Source organism: Hakea prostrata, chromosome 5, assembly GCF_041222555.1.
Source record: "Hakea prostrata isolate BN-2017 chromosome 5, UWA_Hpros_2, whole genome shotgun sequence".
NCBI classification, from domain to species: Eukaryota; Viridiplantae; Streptophyta; class Magnoliopsida; order Proteales; family Proteaceae; genus Hakea; species Hakea prostrata.
Window position 1 is genome coordinate 4,754,216 of NC_142604.1, and position 23,866 is coordinate 4,778,081.

General features: G+C 36.8%; 1 protein-coding gene and 1 pseudogene across 2 annotated transcripts; both read left to right on the forward strand.

The window, feature by feature from the left end:
• The first annotated feature begins 165 nt into the window (after nt 1-165).
• On the forward strand, nt 166-10,571 carry LOC149014563 (uncharacterized; annotated as a pseudogene). Its single transcript, XR_016173415.1, has 9 exons — nt 166-746; nt 1,049-1,278; nt 1,393-2,168; nt 2,230-2,492; nt 4,890-5,027; nt 5,730-5,970; nt 7,348-7,482; nt 9,063-9,933; nt 10,021-10,571. The product of XR_016173415.1 is annotated as an uncharacterized LOC149014563 (transcript).
• Nucleotides 10,572-16,738: 6,167 nt separating this feature from the next.
• Nucleotides 16,739-20,991, forward strand: LOC149014564 (3-hydroxy-3-methylglutaryl-coenzyme A reductase 1-like). Its single transcript, XM_089156002.1, has 4 exons — nt 16,739-17,843; nt 18,764-18,945; nt 19,523-19,866; nt 20,048-20,991. The coding sequence occupies exons 1-4, from the start codon at nt 16,840-16,842 to the stop codon at nt 20,288-20,290; spliced, it is 1,773 nt and encodes a 590-aa protein (XP_089012128.1). The 5' UTR covers nt 16,739-16,839; the 3' UTR covers nt 20,291-20,991.
• The last annotated feature ends 2,875 nt before the right edge of the window (nt 20,992-23,866 follow it).

Consider the following 23,866-nt stretch of genomic DNA (forward strand, 5'->3'; position numbering starts at 1 on the left):
CACGCCACAAGGACGAAAATACACACCACATGGGCGAGAGAAGTACATGCAATAAAGGCGGAAACAAAAGCTGCGGCATAGAAATGCTGAAGGCAAAGAGAAAGAGAAACTTAGAAATTTTTATTTTTTGTTATTATTTTTTTAATAGCTGAAAACTTACAGGGATTAGGGAAAGATAGAAAACAGAGAGAAAGCGGAGAGAAAGCGGAGAGAAAGAGAAACTGAAATAGGAGAGGATCGGAGAGAAAAGTGCGAAGAGGAATGAAGAGGAGTAAGAAACGAAGGGAAACAAGAGAGAGAGGCGGTGAGATAACGGAGAACAGAGTCGGAGAAAGAGAGAAACAAATGAAACGAAGAAAAAAAAAAAAAAAAAAACAAGAGAAAGCAAGAAGAGAAGGCGCAGAAACAGAGGCTCTCCACCTCAAATCACGGCGACGGTCGGTTTTCTCAGAGCTGGAGAAAAGCGCTTCCACTAGGGTTTTCTTTTCTCACAATAAGCCCATGTCTGCCATGTAGTAGTGTAGGCAATTATTTTGCCAAGGGCTTAGCACTCTGCATACCCACAAGTTGGGATAAAGCCTTTCTGATGGTCATGTTCCTTTCTTCAGGGGTTCGTTATGAATCTACAGCCATCCGAAGCTGAGGCAGGTTTTGACATACGAATCCCACCAACTGCTGATGAGAAAGCATTGGAGAAAAGAATTGCAGAGGAATGGGCACTTTCTTCTCGCCACATGACATTTGAGGTATGGAAGAACTTGAAAGATTTTATTAATTTGAAGCATTTTATTTATTATTTTCTTTGCAATTAAACTGGTACTGGAGCAGTTGCAAATATTTTTCGTATGAACAAGTTCAGTGAAAGGAAAAGTGTAAAAGCAAATTGCTTCCCTCCATCTATAGTTTGCTACTTCTGGTCACTGTTAATATATTTTTTGCAATCCTTCATGAGTGTCAAATATCCCTAGTAAGATCAGAAGCATCAAAATTGTTATTTTTGTGTTTTGGTAATGCATTTTTCGATTCTTAACTCGTCTGCTTGAGACAGTTCAAAAGCAAGGCTTCCACTCTCGATGACTTTGGGAAGCCAGTCCTCACTGCTTCAGATAACTCTAATCCATGGTGGGAACTTTTACAAGGAGCAGTAAAGAAAGCAAATGGAAAACTTGACAAACCAGAGCTTTATCCAACGTCTAACAGATGCTCGATACTACACAAAAGCAGGATTGGAAGCAATTGGCTTCTCTCCAATAGCAAACACTACTATTCTGCTATGAGGTAAAATGTGTCAATTTAGTTTACCAAAAAAAGCTTTGTATCAATTTACATCATCGGTTTGAATGTATCTGAAATCTGACAAAACTGACCCAAGCGTGGCGTCACTTTGGATAGTGATATAGCTACGGGGCCATTCCCACGCCATTTTGGTGGTTTTGGTGGGTTTGGTCTCTGTAGTTCTTACTCTTTTTGAAGAAGAGTTCAGCTCTTGAAAGCTCAGTGCCAGTGTGCCACTTTGCCTCTCTTCAGTGACCTCTCTCGTGAGAAAAAATGGTGGGAATTTATGGAACTTACTCTCTCTCTTCAGTTCGTAGGTTTCGAATTTTCATTCTCTTCTGCTTCTTTTTCACATCGAGAGTAGTTGTTTCATTGCCAGAGGATTCATCGGCGATAATTTCAAGATTCCAGAAGTATCTTCAAATTAGCACAGCTCACCCTAACCCTGACTACCATGCAGCTGCCGATTTCATCCTCTCTGAAGCCAAAGCTATCGGCCTCAAATCGCAATCCCTTGAATTCGTCAAGGGCATGCCTGTTGCTCTCTTGAAATGGCCTGGTGCAAACCCTGATCTTCCTCCCATTCTTCTGTATTCCCATACCGCCATACGGACGTGGTGCCTGCCGAGCACCATAAATAGGTTCATGCTCCTTTTGATGCTCACATCGATGAGGCTGGAAATATCTATGCCAGAGGATTGCAGGACTTGAAGTGTGTTGGCATGCAATACCTGGAAGCCATATGCCGATTGAAGAAATCTGGGTTTCAACCGATTAGGACTGTTTACGTTTCGTTCGTTCCAGACGAGGAAATAGGCGGCCATGATGGGGCTGAAAAATTAGCTGAGTCGGAAGAATTCAAGAAAATAACGACGGCATTGTTCTTGATGAAGGTAAGATCAGTTCAAATTTTATAGAATTAGGGTTCAATTTTTTGATTGTGAACTCTGAGAGGACTGGCATCCTCGAATGAAAATTACTGCGTTTTCTTTGTGGAGAGGAGCCTGTGGTGGCTTGTGATCAAGGCTACTGGTTCCCCTGGTCATGGGTCAAAACTTTACGACAATAGTGCAATGGAGAACCTCATGAAGAGCATCGAGAGTGTGATGAGGTTCCGGGCTGCCCAATTTGACATGGTGAAGACGGGTTTGAAGGAAGCTGGCGAGGTCATATCAGTGAATATGGTCTCCCTGAAGGCTGGCACGCCATCTCCAATGGTAAGCTCCTGAATTAGCTATTTTTTTTGGATGAATGAATACTATATTACCCAAAGCGGAGAGAAGGGACAAATCTAATTCTCAGGTAACAACAATATTTCTGTCCTAAATTAGCTATTAGTTTGTCTTGGTGCAATAGTTCACTGATAATTATCCAAGATTGTTAGGATAACAGATTTTGAAAAAGACTCACTAGATCAGTATTTGTCAATCAAAGTCTACTCCTAAATGGTTTCATAAGCACCACCACGCTTCTGCTGTTGTCTCATAGGTGGCTCTCACTTTGATCATAGCTTCATTGCCCTATAAATCGTGTAACAAGTTTTTGCATATTACTGAAGTTGAAGTGGTTGAGATATCATCTAATAGATATTGGCATTTTTTGGTAGTACATAGAATTCAAATTGGGTTTACCTGCATGAGAATTTTAATTGAATTGGAACACTTGATATCCTATTTAATCTGACGAACTTCATATACAATTCCTCAATCTTAGTCAGTAACTGGTTGCTCTGATATCTAAGAAATTATTCTATCTAATATGTTTCTTCTTTTCATATTTCGTATTTGAATTTATTGGAGAAGCTGAAATTCTGTCTGGAATACTTTTCTATATTTCTCCTGCATTGGGATTTCTCTTCCGAAATCCATGTTCTTGATAAAAACCTTACAACTTATAGAGTTCATTCAAATATTGTGTACATAGTTCCATATCAAAATATGAATTTGAGAACCTAAAGTGTTTTGATAAAAGAGCTTAAGTTATTTTTTTGGATGAATAAAGAAATATATTAAAAACAACGCCAAGAATACAAGGGGAGAATAATGGGGAAGGGGGGAAGAAGCCTCTCACGTGGGAGGTAGAACCTGTGAAGGGATTTCTAAATGCTCTGCATTTTAGTTTCTATATATAGTTACAATAATATGGTACTTATCAATTATTTAAAAAGTATTTTAAAAAATCCCTGCCTTGATGTTTTCCTTCCCTCCACTATAGCATTGATACATTTTTTTCATTGAATTCTATCAATCTTTGGTGAGATTTGGTTGGTTTTTAGTTTAAGTTTTGCTGTCTCCGTTGTTATCTCAAGTGGCATTTTTTAGGTCTTGTTGTGGGTGGAATAAGGTGGGAGTCTTGGGGATTTGTTGATGCAGTTGACGTGATAGGATTAACTTTGAACTTTTTCATGGAATATGAGTTTATTTTTCTGATATGTATATTTCAATTTGCAAGTGAGGTTTGATTCAGGATGAACTCTTAGTATTCTGTATAACCATGGGGTTTCTTCTGGGTCAGACTACAAAGAAGGTTGCAACATTCTGACTGGAGGCAGATCAAGGGATTTAAAAAATGAAGTAGAAAAGAGCTGTTAAACATAGGGAGTTAAAATAATTCATTATGTTCCTTTCATAACCGTTGGGCTCGTGGAGGTTTTGCTGTAAAATGTAAAAGGTGCATTTTCTAATTGTACCAAGCCAGGGGAAGTAATGGGTTTTCTTTCAATCCAGTTGGAGAGTGGAAAGTGGAGTAGCAGGGCGGAACTACCTAATTGTTGCTCCCTTTCAAAATGGGCTAAATAATGACCATGGGTAACATCCACAGTGCATGTTCAAGGAGGGGTACCTCTCCCTTCCCTTTTCCTTTCTTCTTTGTTAATTCAAATGTTTTTTGCCTTTCAAGAAAATTTGGATTATTAATTCCCAGAATAGAATCTGCAAAGATCTGGATCTGATTGTAAATCAATTTGTTTATGGTTATTCCCTACATTCAATTTAAGAAGAAGACAAATTATTTGTGTTGTACCTTACATCTTCTTAAAAACAATATTTTGATTGTACTCTAACCATAGCTATCTGTCAACATTTAATTATTACTGATCAAACTCAGGAGATGATTTAGGAAGTTATCCTTTTTCAAGCTTATATTTAGTTGGTGAAAACCATGCAATGAACAAAACTGGAAGCATTGAAACAAGGGAAGACATTTGTATACAAGCAGTTTAAGGATGAGCGAAAAGAAGGGGTAATTTCACTGAGGATGAAACCTATACTTACAGGTGTATATTGAACTGAACAATGAGTAATCATGCCTAGGAGGAATCATACACAATTACAACTTTTCTCTTTGCCCAGGGCATGAAAAAGTGCCATTTCTAAAAGGAATTGTGGAATTTGTTTCAGTTGGAAACTATTTTCTCTTGTCCCAACATGTTTCCCCCACCACTTCCATTGGATAGCAGTGTAGCCTTTTATTTTATCAAGGGCTTGGCATTCCCCATGGCCCCAAATTTCAGAAAAAACACTCCATAAAACCATCAACAGATTATTAACCTGCAAGCTTTTTCTTTCTGATTTTAGTATACCTTTCTTATATGACTGCTGTATTCCTTCTGTCAGGGGTATGTTATGAATCTGCAGCCATCTGAAGCTGAAGCAGGTTTTGACATTCGAATCCCACCTACTGCTGATGAGAAAATGTTTGAGAAACGGATTGAAGAGGAGTGGTTACCTTGTTCACGCAACATGACATTTGAGGTATGGAAGGACTTGGAAGATTTTGTAAAAATTTGGGAACAAAGCTAGAAACATGAAAAGGAAGCATCTAATTCAGGGAGAGGGATGGGTTTCGATAGTGGTATTCTGTAAGCTAGCCTAGCCCCCTATAAATCTATTATCTCCTTCCTCCCCTGCTTTTCTAAAATGACTCCATTAACCCTCAAAGGGGGGAGAGAGAGACATAAGGTGCTAGCAGCTTACCCAGCCTTTTCTGTTTAATGTATTAATTCCATTACCATCGAACTGGGACTGGAGCAGTTGCCGATATTTTATGTTCACATAATCAGTTGAAAGGAAGAGGGTAAAGAAAATGACTACACCCATCACTGTACTAGCTGTACTTGTCTTTTCTTCAGATTGACTACTTTAATCAGTACTACCATTTTTCTGGACTCCCATGTAATGTATCTGTCTCCTCCACAAAATAAGGGAGAAAAGGTGCTTTATCATATGGGGAAGAGGAGAGACTCATGGGAGTGCTGGCATATGCCATCTCTCAGACCAAATTCCTTTTCCCTGTCTTTATTCTTATCCTTCCTCTCTGTGTGCGTGAATGTTTTGTCATACTTAAAACTTATCAATAAATTTGTGAAGGCAGAAGCATCAGAACTTTTAGGTTTGCTTTTTTTTGGGATTTTAATTTTCCAATTGTAAATTTCTAACTGTTTTTGCTTGGGACAGTTTAAAGGCAAGGTTTCCACTTTAGATAAGTTTGGAAAGCCAGCCTTCACTGCTACAGATGACTCCAATCCATGGTTGGGCACTTTTAGAAGGGGCAGTAAAGAAAGCTAATGGCAAACTTAGCAAACCGGAAGTTTTTCCTGCCTCAACAGATTCTCGATATTTCAGGGAACAAGGATTGCCTGCAATTGGTTTCTCTCCCATGGGAAACACTCCTATTCTGCTCCATGACCATAATGAGGTGAAATGTTTTTACAAAATTTTCCTCTATGTAAAGTCACTTTTTTGGCTTTTCAATGTACCCATATATTTTCCCATTAAGCTTCTCTTTTTCTCTCCTTCTTCCTCTATTTTTATTTTAAATTCACATTCTATTTGCAAATTTCTGTAGATATAACTGCAGAGGAAATTCTATTGAAACATAGTAATGGTCTACTGCAGAGGAAATCCCTCTTTTTTTGACATAGGTTTTGTTTGTATTTATTTAAGTTGCTTGTTTCTATTTTAGAACTTTCTGCCAACCTAGTAGTTTCCTTTTCTTTAGTTTCTTGCTTTTAATCTAGGTCTCAGCCTAATAAGGAACATGCTATTTTTGGGTTCAATACTTGAGCTTATATATTATAACCTGCCCATAAAGGCAACTGATCGCCTTCCCCCCGTGATCTATCTTCCCCCTTACTAGATGGTGCTGATATTCCGTTGACTGCTGCGGCACTATGAGACTTCAACTTTTCCAATCAACTAGTGCTGGAAGGTGATCAAACCCAGGATTGCTGCTGCTGATCACCTCCGGAAAAGAATTGAGACACCCCCTGCAGATCGATCAGAGTTCTGCTAAACTCATAGTCATCCTTTCTCTGAAACTCTAGCCTTATCTCAGAAAGGTTTTGGAGGACTGACCCAGACTAATAAGAGACCTGCATGATCCCAGATGTAGGCCCTCCTGTTGGCTGAATGGTTCTATAGCAATGACCTTCTAATTTTGATGCCAACATCCTTTTCTTTTTCCCATCTTAGACCTCCACTTCTGCTTATTGGAACTTTACCAAATTTGGAGCCCAAGACCGATTTGACACTGAACTGCCGGTTGCATGACCCAGACTTTGCTTCCTTCTAATTTGGTGTTAGCCATCTTATTTTGACTAGCTTCTATTATTGATGATCTGCTGCTACATCTATCAATCCTACTGTGTGGTGGTTGTTAGCTGAGCCTCCTCTACTTAACAAATGCATCTCAGATAATGGTGACTGAGGAATCAGCCTGCCTCCATGCCAGGAGGCCATTAGGCTGGAATACACTCTGGCTAGATCTGATGTGGAATTGGACTGCGTTAAATATAACCTTGAAGATGTTTTCCTTAAGCATGTTTCAGTGCTAGTTTTAAAGTCTAATTGCAAGTTGCAATCTTGTTTCACTTGCATGTTTACATTGCAGCCTTTATTTACCTTTTTCTTATACACTTTTGGACTCCTTAACTGATACAATTATCTTTCCTGTTGCTATTTATCTTCTTGCTTGCCTGGTTACCTAGCTTTTTATTTTTTTTTGTTTGACCCTGCAAACTATTTTATGGTAACCAATTATTTTTGTTCTTAACTACTTTATATGATTTTGCAGCTTCTAAATCAAGTGGAATACCTGAAAGGAATTGAAATATATGAGTCAATCATCGAAGCATACACATCCTACACTGAGAACACAAGGAATGCTGCTTCCAGAGACGAGTTGTGAAAATAAAAGTAAACTGCACTGGTACGTGCGATCTCATTGATCTTGAAATTCACTCGGATTGCTGGCCTCTAGTTTAAAAGCCTGAAACTGTTTCTTTTTAAGTGGTCTTGGACACCAACTTGTTCTGATTCTTCTGAATAATCAATCAATGAGGATGAATCTGAGGAATTTTGTCAAGAAGAAGAGATGACAGGAACCCGATGTCTCAGAAGCACAATGAAATAACGAATTAGGAGTTCATCACGAACTTGTCTTTGATAGTCTGATAAACTTTTATCAGAAAAAGGCATGGATTGGTGAAAGAAGCTGCTTATTCAAACTAGTTCCCACCAAGCAGTGGTGGAGCCACCTTTGGGCCGGGCCATGGTTTTTTAAAATTTGAAACACCCCTGTATTTTTTTCTTTGTTTTTCTCACTTTATGTGTGAAATACTAGGCCTCCCTCCAAAAATTAAAAATAAAAATTTAAGATAAAGATGATGGTCCAGATGTCATACTTGATGGTCCAGATGTCATACTAATTCATTATCTAATAGTTATCATTAATCCCCTAGTTTTAAGGAATAAAATGTTCAATTTTAATTATGTTAAATTCTAATTAAAAACTAACTTACGATCCATTAATTTCTTCCTATTTGTTCTCTCATATTTACATTCTTATTTATTCTCTCATGAATTTCCTCTATTATTATCTTCTTCTTTTTTTTTTCTCACACGCTCGCTAGCAGACATTGGAATTTTCCTAAATCTTCTCCACAATTATCAGGTATTCGCTCTCTTTCTCAAATTATTCCTCTCTCTCACACTCAACGATTTTTCTAGTATTCTTTTCATAAAGCATAATTTTATTTTTTCTTATTTCGTTGCTCTTTCTTTCTACTAAAATTTAATTCTATTAATAGAGCCATTGATTTTATCAGATTTAATCATAATCATTGATTTATTTTTTTAATCCTTAAATTTTCTCTTAAAATTTCATTTCCTATTAATGGAAATTTAAATCTCTTTTAGAATTTAGCCATCAATTTTATCATATCTAATCGTAATCATTTAATTTTACTTTTGAATCCCTAAACTTTCTCAAATTAAGCTTCAGATTCCTACTAATAACAATTTAAGTTTTAAGTTTTATTAATTGGATGTTTAAATTTCTGCTATTAATATTACTATATCTAATCATAATCATTGATTTTTTTAATTAATTTATTGTAAATTGAGTGTTTATCCCATATTTAGTTAATAGACTTCAAATCTATTTTTTTCTCCTATAATTTTTCCCACAATTTCTTTTTCACCTTCTTCTTTTATGATTTTTAAAGTTTTTCTCCCACAATTTTAGCCCCTACTTTATTTAATATATTATTTTATAATTTACTTATACTGTGGACACTGCATCAGAATATAATAAAACATTCTGATATGAGACCCACAGTGGGTTCTGCATTGGCCCACGTATATTCGGCCACCCCCAATGTTCAATCCTTGGGGGTTCAATCCTAGCTCCGCCCCTGTCTGCAAGTTCCAATCATTTTGAAACAATGAGAAGGTGTGCCATGATGTCATTAGAGTTGATGGTGATGGAAATTTCTTTGATGTTAGCAGGCCGGTCGAGTTGATGAATGAGAGCTGGGAACTGTCCAGCTTGACGGAGGTCCTCAATAAACAGCATGAATTACTAAGCAACCAACTTGACATTTGTCATCGCCAGTTTAGTGAAGTGAGACATCTATGGCTATGGATTAAGTAGAAATCACTGAATTTATTCCTTTCCTCCAGATTTTCTTAAATGGGTGATGGTGGTGATGTAGAGGGAGAGAAAAAGGCTTACAATTATCAATTGCTAGTTCAACTCTACGAAATGAGCCACAGTGACAACATGAAGATTCTGAAAACATTGATTCAGTGTATAAATGGTTTGACAGAGATCTTTGTTATTTAGGATTTCAAAATCAAGGTTTACTAATCTCTCTGTGCTTATTTTTCCTGTAAATAAATATGCATGGTGTCAAAATTAATATGATCTTGACGTGCTAGGAGGAAAGGATGTATTGCTACTGATATCAGACTTGGATGTTAGCCAAGAAGACCCCTGGATTCTTGACAAGGTGTACAGGGAAGACAAAGTGTTCCAACAAACATGGAATGATGGATACCAATACGAAGCAGTGTGGATCCCAGTGGTGGACGATGCTGCAAAGCTGTTCATGGAAGAAAACAATCAGATTCACTAAATTGGCGTGGAGACTCTGTTTATAGCTATTGCTTCATCTTCCAAGCGGCTGAATACATAAAGAAGCATTGGGACTTCCAGGAGAAGCTCATCTTGGTGGTGCTGGATCTGCAGGGTAGTGTCATCAGCAAAAAGGCCCTCCCAATGTTGTGGATTTGGGGAACCAATGCCTTTACCTCTCACTATCGGTAAAGAGCAAACCCTGACTTGGTGCAAAGCATCAACCCTGAGATATCCAATTGGGTAACTACCTAAACATTAGATTTAATGTGTTTCACTAGCTTTGAAGCTCTTGAGGTTCCTTTTTTTTTTTTTTTTTTGATGTAACAGATAAAGGAAGGGCAACACATTTGCCTGTATGGAGGAGAAGACATGGATTGGATCAAGAAGTTTACAACCAGTGCACTAGAGGTGACAAGAAAAGCTAATATCAAATTTCAGATGACATACATAGGAGGAGCAAGAGTATCACTGAGACAATCACCAAGGAACATCTGGGTTGATGCTTCAATCATCAACATTACAAAGAGCATGAGGAAACTGAACTTTTTTTTTGCCAACTTTGAAGGCTGTTTTCAAATTTATAGGGAAATGGTGTGCATGAGTTTGACCGGGCAAGTGCAGTCAGTGGCCATGCACACAAAGGAGTTGAGAAGTTGTGTATATTGGGATTTGCCACGATTTTAATTTTCATCAAGTGATTATTTTCCTCTGTTATATTAGTCTATTGCTTCTTTGTTGGTGGCAGACCCAAGTTGCAGCTTGATCATATGCTTTGACATGGAGTCTTGTAGAATATTTTGGAAAATAATAAAACCTAAGAAGGTTATTCCGAATCAAACACATTACAGGAGGCAATAGAAACATAGTTACAACCAGGATAGCAGTCAAGTTTTTTTTTTTTTTTTTTTTTTTTTTTTTTTCATTGATGGGATTGTTGAGGGTGAAAAGTTTCTCTGGTTTTGTTTTTGTTCACCTGATTGCATTCCTTTTTTTTCTTCTCTGAAAATTCCATTCCGTTCCACTCATCATTTCTTAGCAGAAAAATACTGAAACCATTGAAACTTGAGGCCAAGTATGAGTTTAAGTCAAAGCCTTGTCTTGGAAGAAAAATCATTTTATGTTATTCTTTTACGTGAGGCCGAGTTTGAGAGATAATGGGTCTTTGTGGGAGAGTCCACCATAAAATCTATTGTTATTCTATAAATACTATTTGAAAATAACGGTTTAGGTATTTCAAATTAGATACTCATGGCTTAATGCTTTTTAAACAATGTTGTGCTTAAACTCTTAATCCTAACAATTTTAAAGCATTATAAATTTTTTTGAGAATTTCATTCAAAGGTGATTCACATGTAGTCTGCAGTTCAAAGGTACCACCTTCAAACTTTTTTTTGAATAATCCAATTGAACGGTACATACCTTATTTATGTTCCTCTTTGAATCAAAATAATGATTAATGATTATTTATCTTGGTTTGAGGAATAAGGTGCTCCTTGTTGATCTGAAACCAACAGTGAATTTGGTTAGTTTTTTCAAATTGAATATTATGAGAATTACATGGTCAACAAATAAGGTGCATTTATTTGCCCTACGGATTAAGGAAAAGTAAGAACAATATTCAATGCTTGTATTTTTTCATGATTATGATGTTTGACAATGCCATGATTACAACAAGTTCGTTGAAATTAAATAAAAGAACACTCCAAGTCAAACGAATAGTTCAAATTTGAAAGTGATTTGACAATGGAAAACAACTCTTCACTCTGTCGACATGTACGTTTACCGGTTCTGTTGAAATCAATCTTGTTTTTGTCCAAGATACCCCCCGAATTCCCGAAACTACCTCGCATCTAGGTAGGGGGCGGTCGATCCAACTGTGCAACCGACCCCAATTGATCGGCCCTCTATCTCCTCCAAGCGAAGGCCAATTCTGACGGGCTTCGGAGGTTAAAAAGCTCACTTCAAGGCCAATCATTGGTATAGTTTACCTTGACATTTGAGTCCTCTAGTATTGATTATCAGGAATGCCAAAATCTCCTTTTAATGCATTTTAGACTAACTTTCTCTCTTCTCTTAAACATCATTGGAGTGATCGGTTCTTCTTTTTTATCATCCACTTTCATTGGTTCGATTTTTGAACCTTCGGGCTCAATTTGAATGGTCTAGAGTTGTCTTTTACTGGAACTTCCGATTCGCTGTCTTGAAATAAAGGGGTTAACGGATTAGGATTTTAGGGGGTCTCACATTGTGGGTAAGAATAATTTCTGCCAATTGGAGATGACGTTGTAAACGCTCGTCCCAAAGTTGTAAACCAAGTTGATTCTATATTTCCTTGCTGAATCTGCATTTGATAAGCAATGTTCTACATCAAGTTCTGAGAAATCGTAGAGTACACAGTCTTGTGGTAGATGGTATCCTTTCCTACAAAGTAGATCTACAATAGGTAATTTGTGATGCAAAAGTTTCCAAATAAAAGTATGAACTCTAGGAGCCAGATGTAGGTACTAAAGTTTATTGGGGTTTCCATATCCAGTCTGTAAGCTGAAAAGACAAAAAAAAATCCTAAATAGGTAGGTGACCAGATAGTTTCATCATCTTTTGGAAATAAAGGCAATGTAATTTGGGTGATTGCTTGTACCATCTCTAGTGACTACCATTCATTTATCAGCTTTAAATTCGAAGTATTTGATTCTTGATTAATGAAGACTAAAACAGTATTTGGTGGGTCAGAAGATGCCGAGAGGGGGGCAAAGAATTCCGTTAGTACCTGGGATCTAGTTGTCAGACCATGGATGCATTTTTTATCCATTCATCATTATCGATGATGCAGTTGAGGTACATGTAAGCTAGCATGGATGAAACAATCCCACCCTAAAAAAAAAATATAGGGATATTTAGGTGTTAATAAGGGTGTTAAGGTTGGACTAGACCAAATTGGCCCATTACAGCCCAAACCACATCAAACCTATTGGATGGCGTAAAGGCTAAGGGGTCAAAAGTCAAATGGTTTTGGGCTGGTTTGGTCCAACTTATTAATGAAATGTTGAAATGAACTGTCATAAATGCCCAAACTATTATAACCTGTTACAATTACACTAGCGTATTAATTGTGCAAAAATGATAATCTCTTATATTTCTGTATTGATGATATCTCATGTATTTTTTTTAAATAAGATTTTAAGTTTATTATACTCTTCTACTAATGGACCCAACTTTTTTTTTTTTCTTCGGTACAAAGACGAGCTATACAATCCAAAGGAACAAACAGAAAACTTAACTTAAACAAGACTCTCTATCCACCATGAGAATTCCTTCTAATCCAACTGGAGGATATGGGAAGAAAGCCCATGGGTCCAAGGGACAAAGTTGCACCCTAGACATCCAGTCAGCGGCTTTGTTTGCTTCTCTACCAAGATGAACAAACCTCACCTTTTCATTAACACCTGAAAGGGTTTTTATTTCCTCAAAGAGGCGAACAATACTCCCTTGTGCATGCCTACAAGGATCGAGGAGAGCAACAGTTTCCTTAGAATCAGATTCGACTTGAATTTGACAAAACCCCTAACTCCAAGCCAATCTAAGGCCTTCAATGATCGCTATTAATTATGCTAAAATGATATCTCATGTATTCCTTGCACTATCATAACTTGGACAATTACGCTCGTAATATGCTAAAATGATATCTCATGTATTCCTTTTTAAATACGATTTTGAGTTTATTTTATTCTTCAAAGAGGTTAAAGAGCTTGAAGAGAATGGCTTGTTAGGATCCGAAGTCCAAAAGGCAAGATCCAAAACGCATATAATTCTTAATTCAAAGTGGGTCATAGCGATTTAATAATGGGTCGTTATAAACGCTGTAATCCAAATTCAAACCGTTAGTCAACCCAAATCCAAATTTTACCAAATCGAAACTAAACTAAAATACTATTTTGCAAATGGTCCATGTTTAAACTTAAGTATATTTAACTCCAAACCATTATCCTAAACCAAAACCGCCCCAACTCGAACCATTGACACGTTTAAAGTGTCAACATCTTAAAGCTAAGTTTGCATGTGAAATGTTATTTGGCATACGCATATAGGAATATTCCTCACAAAAGGTCACATGTCACCCGACATAATTGTTCACATAGTTTCAAAAAAAATGTTCCTTTTGTCTAGTGAACAAAAAAAATGGTTTTTTCCCAATTATTTTTATTGTCTAAGTGATAGTTTCCTTCATTTTGGCTAAAAAAGGATAGTGTCCTTTCATTGTCAAGGTCTGTTTGCAATTTTTTTTAAAATTTTTTATTATCTATTTGTAATAATTATGTTCCATTATTTAGCTAATATGAGATATAAATTCCCAATATAATTCAAATATTTAAGGAAAATTACGATGCAGTTAATAATCCTCTACGATAAGGTACATGACACATAATGAGCCAATCATATAGAATCCAGTGCTTTAGGAATAAAATCACTTTATTGTATAAGTCTCATGATTGACTCTATCTAATTGGTTCTTAACGTGTCATGTACATTGTTACAAGATGCATACTTCTCTATAAGGATGCAGAAGCAAGTAATGAAATCTCAACATTATGGTTTTCCTTCTCAGTGCGCCAAGTTTGCGCTTAGTTTCCTTGTTTGAATGCAGTTGATGAAAATATAAAGAAGTCAAATTAATTTTTGACATGTTTGTAAAGTTAATTTGAAGCTTTTAAATTAATTTAAATTTTTATTGGAATTAGGAGAAAAGCCATGTCTTATATTTAAATTTTAAATTACCTGAAAAGAGATATCCCCTCAAGGATACATTTTATATGTACCAAACAAACATGCTAAGGGAATAATTTACCAAGATAAAAAAGGTAAATTTTTCTATAAATTTCCATGGAACAAGTGAACAACCAAAAAAACATCATGACCGTCTCTCACTTTCCCATCCCAAGCAACCAATAAGGCTGCGTTTGTTTGCGGGAATAAAGGTGGGGTGGGAAAAGGGTGGGAAAATTCGAAAAAGGTAAATTTCTTACTTTTTCCAATCCTTGATTCAAGAACCACCGATGGGCTCAACTTCCACCCACGCTTTTAAACCCCACATATTGGGGGATTTGGAAAGTTGGGAAAAGTAAAAGTGGACCCACCCCATCACTTCTACAAAACCCTTTTCTTTCCTTTTCTTCTCCCTCACCCCATTACATGTAGGACCCACATGTTTTTTTTTCCCACCCCTTTTTTTCCCACCTCACCTTTGCAAACAAACGCAGCCAAGTCTATCATTTTGAGATTTAAAGGAAAAATAAAAAATCTATATTTTTTTCAAGAATTTTTTTGCCCCACCTTTATTCTAGCAAACAAACGCAGCCTTTCTGTTTTGATTCTGAAGTGCCTTTTCACCGTTGGACTTGGGCAAAGCTTATTGATACTTGGAGGTTGGAAGTTGGGACAAACTATTAAATACCCATTTAAGGTATCATGGATTAGTGACAGCTAATCAAACTGTTAAGCTTAATCATATCACTTTAACAACTTCTCGCGTGGTCTTAGCGTTGTTTTATGATTTTTATCATCTCACATGGAAAACCGCTAGCTTTGCGTCAGAGTCAAGAAGATTGCGTTGGCGGTCTTGATCGACAGGCAGAAGTGAGACACAGCCGTTTCTCATTATTGAAATTCCAAACTTAAGCAACTAATGTCTGAAAACCATAAAGATAAGATTTTGGTTTGAGTTTGGTTTGGTTTGGTTTGGTTTAGTTTAATTGGTTTGATTTAAATAATATATGTAATTGACATTTAGGGCCTATTTGGTTACATGAGTCTAGAGATTTCAAATTTATGGAGTTATAATTTATAAAATTAGATGTTTGGTTGTGGAATGAAATCTGTGGATTCATCCTAAAAAACTATTTGATCTACATGATTTTTGTAAATGTGCAAATGTATAGCTTTTTTGAAATCTCTGTATTTCACCCCTTACTCATAAATCTACAGATTCATCATTTTAGTGTAAAAAGGTGAATCTTTAGATTTTATGAATCTAGAGATTTTTACAACCAAACAGGCCCTTGAGATATAAAAAAATAAAAAAATATACAACAAATTTGTTTAATACTAAAAGTGGGTTTTATATTTTAACTTTTTTTTATAATAGACTTTTTGTTTATTATGAATTACAGTGAAAATTTCATTCTCTTTATTTATGTGTAGATTTACTTAAAATTTTATAATTAGGATGAGTAATATTCATCTTTTTATAAAATTCATATTTTTTCTCTCCTTTCTCACTTGTTTACTATCATTTTTTAACAATTTTTTATTTTGACACCAAATGTATTTTTCATTTCATAATTTATTTTTGACAAAATTCACCAAATCATTTTTCATTCTTGACTAATAATAAATTCTTGTACTTTTTATTTTTAAATAGACATAATAGATAATGAGTCTCATCTTTTTTAAATTTTTCTTTATAAAAATAGGCAATGAATGTTTCAATTAATAAACTAGTTAAAACTAATTTTAAGTTTATAAAACTAAACAAAATAGTAATTTTTCATTCTTTTAGATATTTTTACCTTTAAAAGCTAATACTATTAATATAAGAATAAATTTTTTTGAAGAGAATGAGAAATGATGATTTTTTTTTTCTTTGGACAAAATAATAATTTTTTCTTTTGGTGCGATTACTTTTAGGGTAAAAATATTTAAAGGAGATGAGAAACTATTTTAATTAATTAATAAACAAAATTAAATCAATTTTATTTAATTTTTTTTATTAATATAATTAATATGTAATTTTTCCAATATTTATTTTAACTCCTTTTCTTTTAGTTTTCCCATTTTTTTATCTTGCCAGCAAACGATGCCTTAAACAGTAGAAACTAAAAACCGGTTCGATTCGTTTTTTATATACGGTTTATATACGTGCTTCCCATGCAAGATGCAACCATGGCGGCATCTGAGTCGTCCGTGTGTTTGTCTCGGGTCCGGGTCGACTCGTTTTTGGGTTTCTATATAATTGGAAGACATTTCCTCTGGAAGTCACCACAGACGGCCGACTGGTCCCGGATTTTTTCTCTCTCTCTCTCTCCCCCCTTTTCTTTCTCCGGTGAAAAACTGCTTTTGCAGATAAGAGAAGAAGAGAAGTGAAGAACTGCCATGGAAGCCACACGAAGAAGAGTGGAGAAAGGTTCAGAAGATCAACAGAGGAAACTCCAACACTCGTCGATGAAGAAGAAAACTATGGATGATCATGATAATACTCTTCCACCGACTCCAAAAGCTTCTGACGCTCTTCCTCTCCCTCTTTCCCTCACAAATGGTATCTTCTTCATTCTCTTCTTCGCAGTTGCTTATTTCCTCCTTTACCGGTGGCGTGATAAGATCCGAACTTCAACCCCTCTTCATGTCGTTACCCTTTCCGAGATCGCTGCTATAGTCTCCCTGATCGCTTCATTCATTTACCTATTGGGTTTCTTTGGCATCGATTTCGTTCAATCCTTCACCACCCGTGCTTCACATGAAGATTGGGATGTCGACGATGAGAATGAGAAGTTCCTCATCCAAGAGAATTCTCGCCGTGGTCCATGCCCTGCTGCTTTGGATGGCCCTATTTCACATCCCATCGCTGCTTCTACTCCCAAGGTTGTGGATCCTGCGCTCAGTATGACACCCATGGTTGGAGAAGATGAAGAGATTATCAAATCGGTTGTTGATGGAACAATTCCCTCTTACTCGCTCGAGTCAAAGCTCAAGGATTGTATTCGTGCGGCGAGAATTCGCCGTGAGGCGTTGCAGAGGATGATGGGAAGATCGCTCGATGGATTGCCACTGAATGGGTTCGACTACGATTCCATATTAGGGCAATGCTGCGAGATGCCGATAGGGTTTATTCAGATTCCTGTGGGTGTGGCAGGCCCTCTGTTGCTTGATGGAAGGGAGTATACGGTGCCTATGGCTACCACTGAGGGTTGCTTAGTAGCCAGTACCAATAGGGGTTGTAAAGCCATTTATGCATCTGGTGGTGCCACCAGCGTCATACTCAGAGATGGAATGACTAGGGCACCTGTTGTCAGGTTCGCTTCCGCCAAAAGGGCTGCAGATTTGAAATTCTATCTGGAAAATCCTGTCAATTTCGAGACTTTGGCGGTCGTATTCAACCAGTAGGTTCATTTTAACTTCTTCAATTGATTCTTTTTCTTTAAGCTTTCTACGCATAAGTTTTAGATGTAATTTTCTTTTAGTATATCGACTTTGGGTGCACATATTAGCAATAGGCTCATTTAGTTGGTTGGTTCTTTTTCTCTGAGCTTCCTGCAGATAAATTTAGATGCAATTTTGTTGTTTAATCTCTTCTATTTCTTCACCATCTTTACCATCTAAAGATGGAAAACCTTTACAGCGGTTTGGCGAATTGTTAAAAACTTCTTTCCCCCCTGAAGTTTTTAACTTGGCGAATACTAGTTTTTCTGGACAGAAGATTGGTAGATTTTCAACCTCTTCTCTCTCATTCCTTGACTTGGTCTTGGTTTTTGTTCCCAAGACAACAATAGGGATTCCTGTGGTCATGGTACAGCAAGGAGTGAAAAGTGTTGGATTTCATATCTGGGGTTTCCCTCTGTACTCATTATCGTGGCACTGATTTCTTACTGTGAGGGAGTGATTTGGATCCTTTGATGGTAAGTGCTATCAGTAAGGGAGATTAGTCCCAGCAGAAATACTGCTATTGTGGTAGGAGATCATCTTGAGAGTACTCAACGGAAGGCTAATTGTGTTGGAGCTTCTTGATCTCATAATTGGAAGAGTGCTTAAATGATGTGGGATGCTGCTGATTACTTTACAACATTAAGGTTATTAATTGAGAATCAGAATTTACCCATATGAAACATTCAGAAATATAACACACCACGCCTGGCATTGTTTTTTCCTTGTTAGTTAGTCTTATATGCTCATTTTGAATTAGCAGTTCAATTTCATTTGGGAACTAAGGGTTGGACTTATTGAATGTTGACCTTCTGGTGCATTAAAAAGTTTAGCCCAATGAATCTATGTCAATTAATCTTATGAATTGCCTTGATTGCAGATCTAGCAGATTCGCTAGGCTTCAAAAGATCCAGTGTGCCATGGCTGGGAAGAACCTTTATATAAGATTCACCTGCAGTACTGGTGATGCTATGGGAATGAATATGGTGTCTAAAGGCGTCCAGAATGTCCTTAACTTCCTTCAGAATGATTTCCATGACATGGATGTCATGGGTATCTCTGGTTAGTTACTTATCCCTGTCTTATCGTTGAGTTCTTGAAGTCATGGTAACAAAAATTCTTGTTCAACTAATGTGATAGAAAAGAAGGAAGCTCTTTCTCAAAGCCTTGTCCTTTGGGTTTCCTTAGAAGCCTACATACACTGTCTGTGACATCGGAAATACCTTCTTTGTACCTAAATTCAACTGAAACTCTTCTTCGTATTAGCCAACAGAAATCCCCTTTTCCCCGAACCAAAGGTTTTGCTGCCTCCTTTGACATAATCCCAAACTAACCAAGTGTAAATTTGACTTCATTTGATCTCTTAAATAAGGAATAAAAGTTTTCAACCATAAAAGACATGGAACCACAACTCCATAAGGATGAGGTTGACATGGGGTAAGCTGTTGAGCCGCTCTGTCACCCTTTTATCAAAAGGGTGTCAGTGATTTCACTATTGCAACGGAGCTGAATTCGTGTAGTCAAGTTCAATGCACATTGGGGTGAATCCTAGTCCTAGGAGAAGAATGATGGGTTCTGAAACTCCTTGCTTTTTAGTGCATCTTTTGCTGATGGTTTTTTTCCGTTTCAAATTGTTCAGGAAATTTTTGCTCGGACAAGAAGCCAGCTGCAGTGAACTGGATCGAGGGGCGTGGGAAGTCTGTAGTCTGTGAGGCAACTATCAAAGAAGAGGTCGTGAGGAAAGTACTTAAGACCAATGTTGCTGCTATCACAGAACTTAACATGCTCAAGAACCTCGCTGGATCAGCGGTGGCTGGTGCACTAGGCGGCTTCAACGCTCATGCAAGCAACATAGTCAGTGCTGTCTACATAGCAACTGGCCAAGATCCAGCCCAGAATGTAGAGAGCTCTCACTGCATAACCATGATGGAACCCACTGATGATGGAGGTCTTCACGTCTCTGTAACCATGCCTTCAATTGAGGTACCTTGTCCATTCCTATAAGAGTTTTTTTTATTACTCTCATTACGATCATGAACCGAAAGATTCTTTCCCCTTTTTCAATCTTTATGTTGATGAAAGATGAGATGCTTTTGTTAGATTATTAAATCAGATGGGATCTGAAGTGATATCCATTGCATGTTCTTATGCTTTTGTATTACAGGTAGGTACAGTTGGTGGTGGGACACAACTTGCATCGCAGTCAGCTTGTCTTAATTTACTTGGTGTGAAGGGTGCGAATAGAGAATCACCAGGATCAAATGCAAGGCTGTTGGCAACCATTGTAGCTGGTTCCGTGCTTGCTGGGGAACTGTCCCTCATGTCTGCAATTGCAGCTGGGCAACTTGTTAATAGCCACATGAAGTACAACCGTTCAAGCAAAGACTTTTCCAAAGCTGTCTCTTAGGACAACGAGGAAAGGAACTTAGTTTTCACTTAGTATGGGAAAGCTACTTAATTTTTTTAGGGGGGGGGAGGGGGCGTGTTAGTGTTGTTTAGTGGTAAACCAAGAAATGGGGCTTAGGAGATTTCTTTTTCTTTTTCTTTTTCCTTTTTTTATTTATTTATTTTTTATTTTTCTTCTTTTTCTTAGAAAGAAAAATCTCAGGTTGAAGAAGTTGGTTACAACAGAAAAGGCTTGAGAAAGAAAGCCCCTTTCAATTCTTTTAATTATTTTTCTTTTAGGGTCTGTGAGTTTTTCCTTGAAAAGCAGGTTTTGTGATGAACGCTAGGCAAGAGGAAAGGGGTATGGTTTGGTTTGGATGGGCGAGGTGGGAAAGGCTGAGAATCTCGTGTGTTGCATTGTTGGAGCTAACGAATTATGACGGCAAAGTTAGTGCTTCAGTGCTTGGATTTGTCGTATTTGGGCTTCTAACTCTATTATTTGTTTACGATGTAATCAGTGGTTATCTGTTGGTTTCCTGATTTCTTTTCCTTCTGCCAATCGTTGTGGGTTCTGTATTATCATTTTGAAGGGGAAAATTTTTCACTTTGTTTTGTAAGGGTGTACACAAATGTATTACGCATTATCATATTTAGAGCCATTGGATTGGAACTTCTCAATTTTAGCCGTTGCTTCAAAACTATTTATTCATTATTGATATCATTTTATCTGTTGCTTAGTTTGTTTTTTTGGTTCAGTACTGCTTCGGTGTTTTTTTTTTTTTTTTTTTTTTTTTTTTTAATGCTAAAAGAAAGATTCTAAAATTATTGTAGCAAAGACATATTTTGTTAAAATTTAATACAGCAAATGTTTGGATAGTCTATCGATGTTGTAAATGCAAAATGATTAAACCATTGCTGGAGTGTCGGACTTCCTGGAGCATTGGGTTTGGTATGTTTAATACATGTCGGATTCCACCAAAATTGGGACATGTATTATTGGCCATTTGTTGTGATTCTATGATAAGAGTACATCTATCAGTTCTTGTTCATCGGTCCATATTTCCTCTAGTTGTATCTTCCTTATCTTTGCTTGATCTATTCCATATTTCACTCTAACAAGTGTGGCATCCACTATGTCACCCTTCCCTAAGCTGCCGGTAGAAACATACTGGAGCTCTCCCTTCCAAAATAGTCCAATGCTCCATCCCGTGCTTTTTAATACTGGATTGTACGCCCTTGCACAAATCATGAAAGACAAAGGGTTCAGGTTAGATATATTTGTACATAAGCAAGTAAATGGTTTATCATTTGTGACAGGACTCATATTGTTTGTTGTTTCAACATCATTACTTACAGAAATCCGTAAATCATGAATCCATATTAAAGTGTTGTGTAACAGTTTATTGGGGTTGGAGATAATTTTGTTATATGTTTTGTTGTTTATTTCTTTCCAGATGAACTAAGAGATTATTATAAAGATAGACACCATCCATTTTTTTGTTCCTCTATCAATTCCATTGTCTAGAAAGAAAGAGCAGCAAAGATCCATGAAAGATGAATAAATCCATCTTTCGGTTCTTAACCCTAGGGGAACAACTGCCCAAATTCTTTTTGTCCAATCATAAGAGATGAACACGTGCCACAAAGTCTCAGGACTTTTTCCACAGAGTACTGCTTCGTTTGGTTACAAGAAGAAAGCAAAGGAAATGAGAGAGGAACTTTTATCATTCTGTCATTACATAAGCAGTAAAGTGAAATTTGAGAATGAATATTGAATCATTTGGAGTTGCTCATGTAATCACATATGACAATGAATACAAATGATAACGAAAGTCACCCATCCCTTCCCTAAGCTTCCCATGCAAGTTTGATGAGCAAATTTGTTGTGTTTATAGCTTATTATATTGAAACAATTTAGGTCAAGGTTTAAAATATTCCACCATACCATATGATACTTGTCGATAAGTATTCATATTTGACCCAACCGATACGATATATCTCGATACGTTTTTCCATTGAATTACATTAAAATATATTAGCCAGAGCGATACAATACTTGATAGGACGATAATATGTTTATCAAAATCACCTAACCAATAGGATACTTTAAACCTTGATTTATGTCAGATTCATTGGATCTCCGAGCTCTTCCTCGAGAGTATGATATTCTCTACTTCGTCAAGGGATCTATTATAGAAACCTTTCAACATTCAATAGTCACAGTTTGAATCTGAATTATTTTTTTCTTCTAGAAATTGTTTGACTTTTTATTATTATAGGAGTTGAAGCCTATTACATATAGCACGAAAACTCAAGAGAACGTTATATGTACCATCGAGATTCAAACTCGTGATCTCTTCATTAAGAAGTGTCATAAATTATTGTTTAGTGGTATTTGAGTCTCAATCTTCTTCCATCGAAACAGGTGGGAATAGCTTTTCACACTTCAATGAAAGGTAGCTTGTCCCAGGGGTAAAAGCTTCATCTATTACATGGCCTGGAGCTGTTGCCCTGTCCTTTTGGGTAGGTGATGAAAATAATAATTTCCATCATCAGTGTAGAAAACTGAATAAATATAAAATATAATTATTTGAAACTACTGATAGAACAGTTTGATATTATTGTATTGATCTAGATTGATACTGGCACTAACAAGAAATAACGGAAGATTCTAAATGGATCTTCCACTTTCTACACTCTAAATGCCTTCATCGAAAATTTTGCAACTTTGACAAACCCAAATAAGGTCCACTCTGTTTTTAATATCTGGAGATGTTATAATTATTGTAAGAAGGGATCAAATAGAATCCGGATCTTCTCCTCGTCGTTTGTGCTCCCCCATGGCTTATTGACCACAAAAACCAGTGGGTCCCACTGGTGAATTTTTTTAAAATTTTTTTTTTAAATTTTTTTCAAAAAGTGTTTTTCACCGTGAGCCCCACTGATGTTTGTGGTCAGGAAGCGTCGGGGGAGCACCCGTCGGGGTCGCTGATCCGGACTCGATCAAGTAAGCCATGTCAGCAATATGTTGCCGTGTCAAAGAAACCCAACACAACACAAGACCCCAACATGAGAGTTACCATATACGGCTAACGGTCGAAAAATTGATAGTTAGAGATATATTGCCTTGGTGACATTTATTGGAATGTTGGTTAATTTTTTGACGATTTTCCACCGATTTTTGTGTTTTTTTCTCTCTTCTCTAGAGCTTTTCTCTCCTGTTTATTGCATTGTTACCATATTTTGCTCTGATCTTTGACATTTACAAGTAAATCTTGCTTCATTATTGTCGACTATCACATTGTTTGCATCGATCAAGCTACATTTTACATAGATCTGCGAGTTTTTTCTAGACATCTAATTTCACCCTTTTACAACAAGACATGTGCCGATCAGGAACACTAGTTTAGGTGATAAATGCTCCCAATGTGTTTATTGGCATCAAATTAGATGGACAACAAAATTTAGGCCAAATGACTATGAACCCCCCCCCCCCCCCGCGCGGAAACCGGGGGTCTATTTTTCACCCGACACAATGCCAAATGCTAGCAACATTTCGATCCTTGGAAGGGATTCGTGCACTTGTCCAGTTTAGGCG

Excerpts from the sequence above, each read along its gene's own strand:
- LOC149014564 (XM_089156002.1), top strand. The coding sequence starts at position 16,840 with ATGGAAGCCACACGAAGAAGAGTGGAGAAAGGTTCAGAAGATCAACAG. Across the intron at positions 17,844-18,763 it reads TTGGCGGTCGTATTCAACCA|ATCTAGCAGATTCGCTAGGC; the intron begins GTAGGTTCATTT and ends CCTTGATTGCAG. Across the intron at positions 18,946-19,522 it reads GGATGTCATGGGTATCTCTG|GAAATTTTTGCTCGGACAAG; the intron begins GTTAGTTACTTA and ends CAAATTGTTCAG.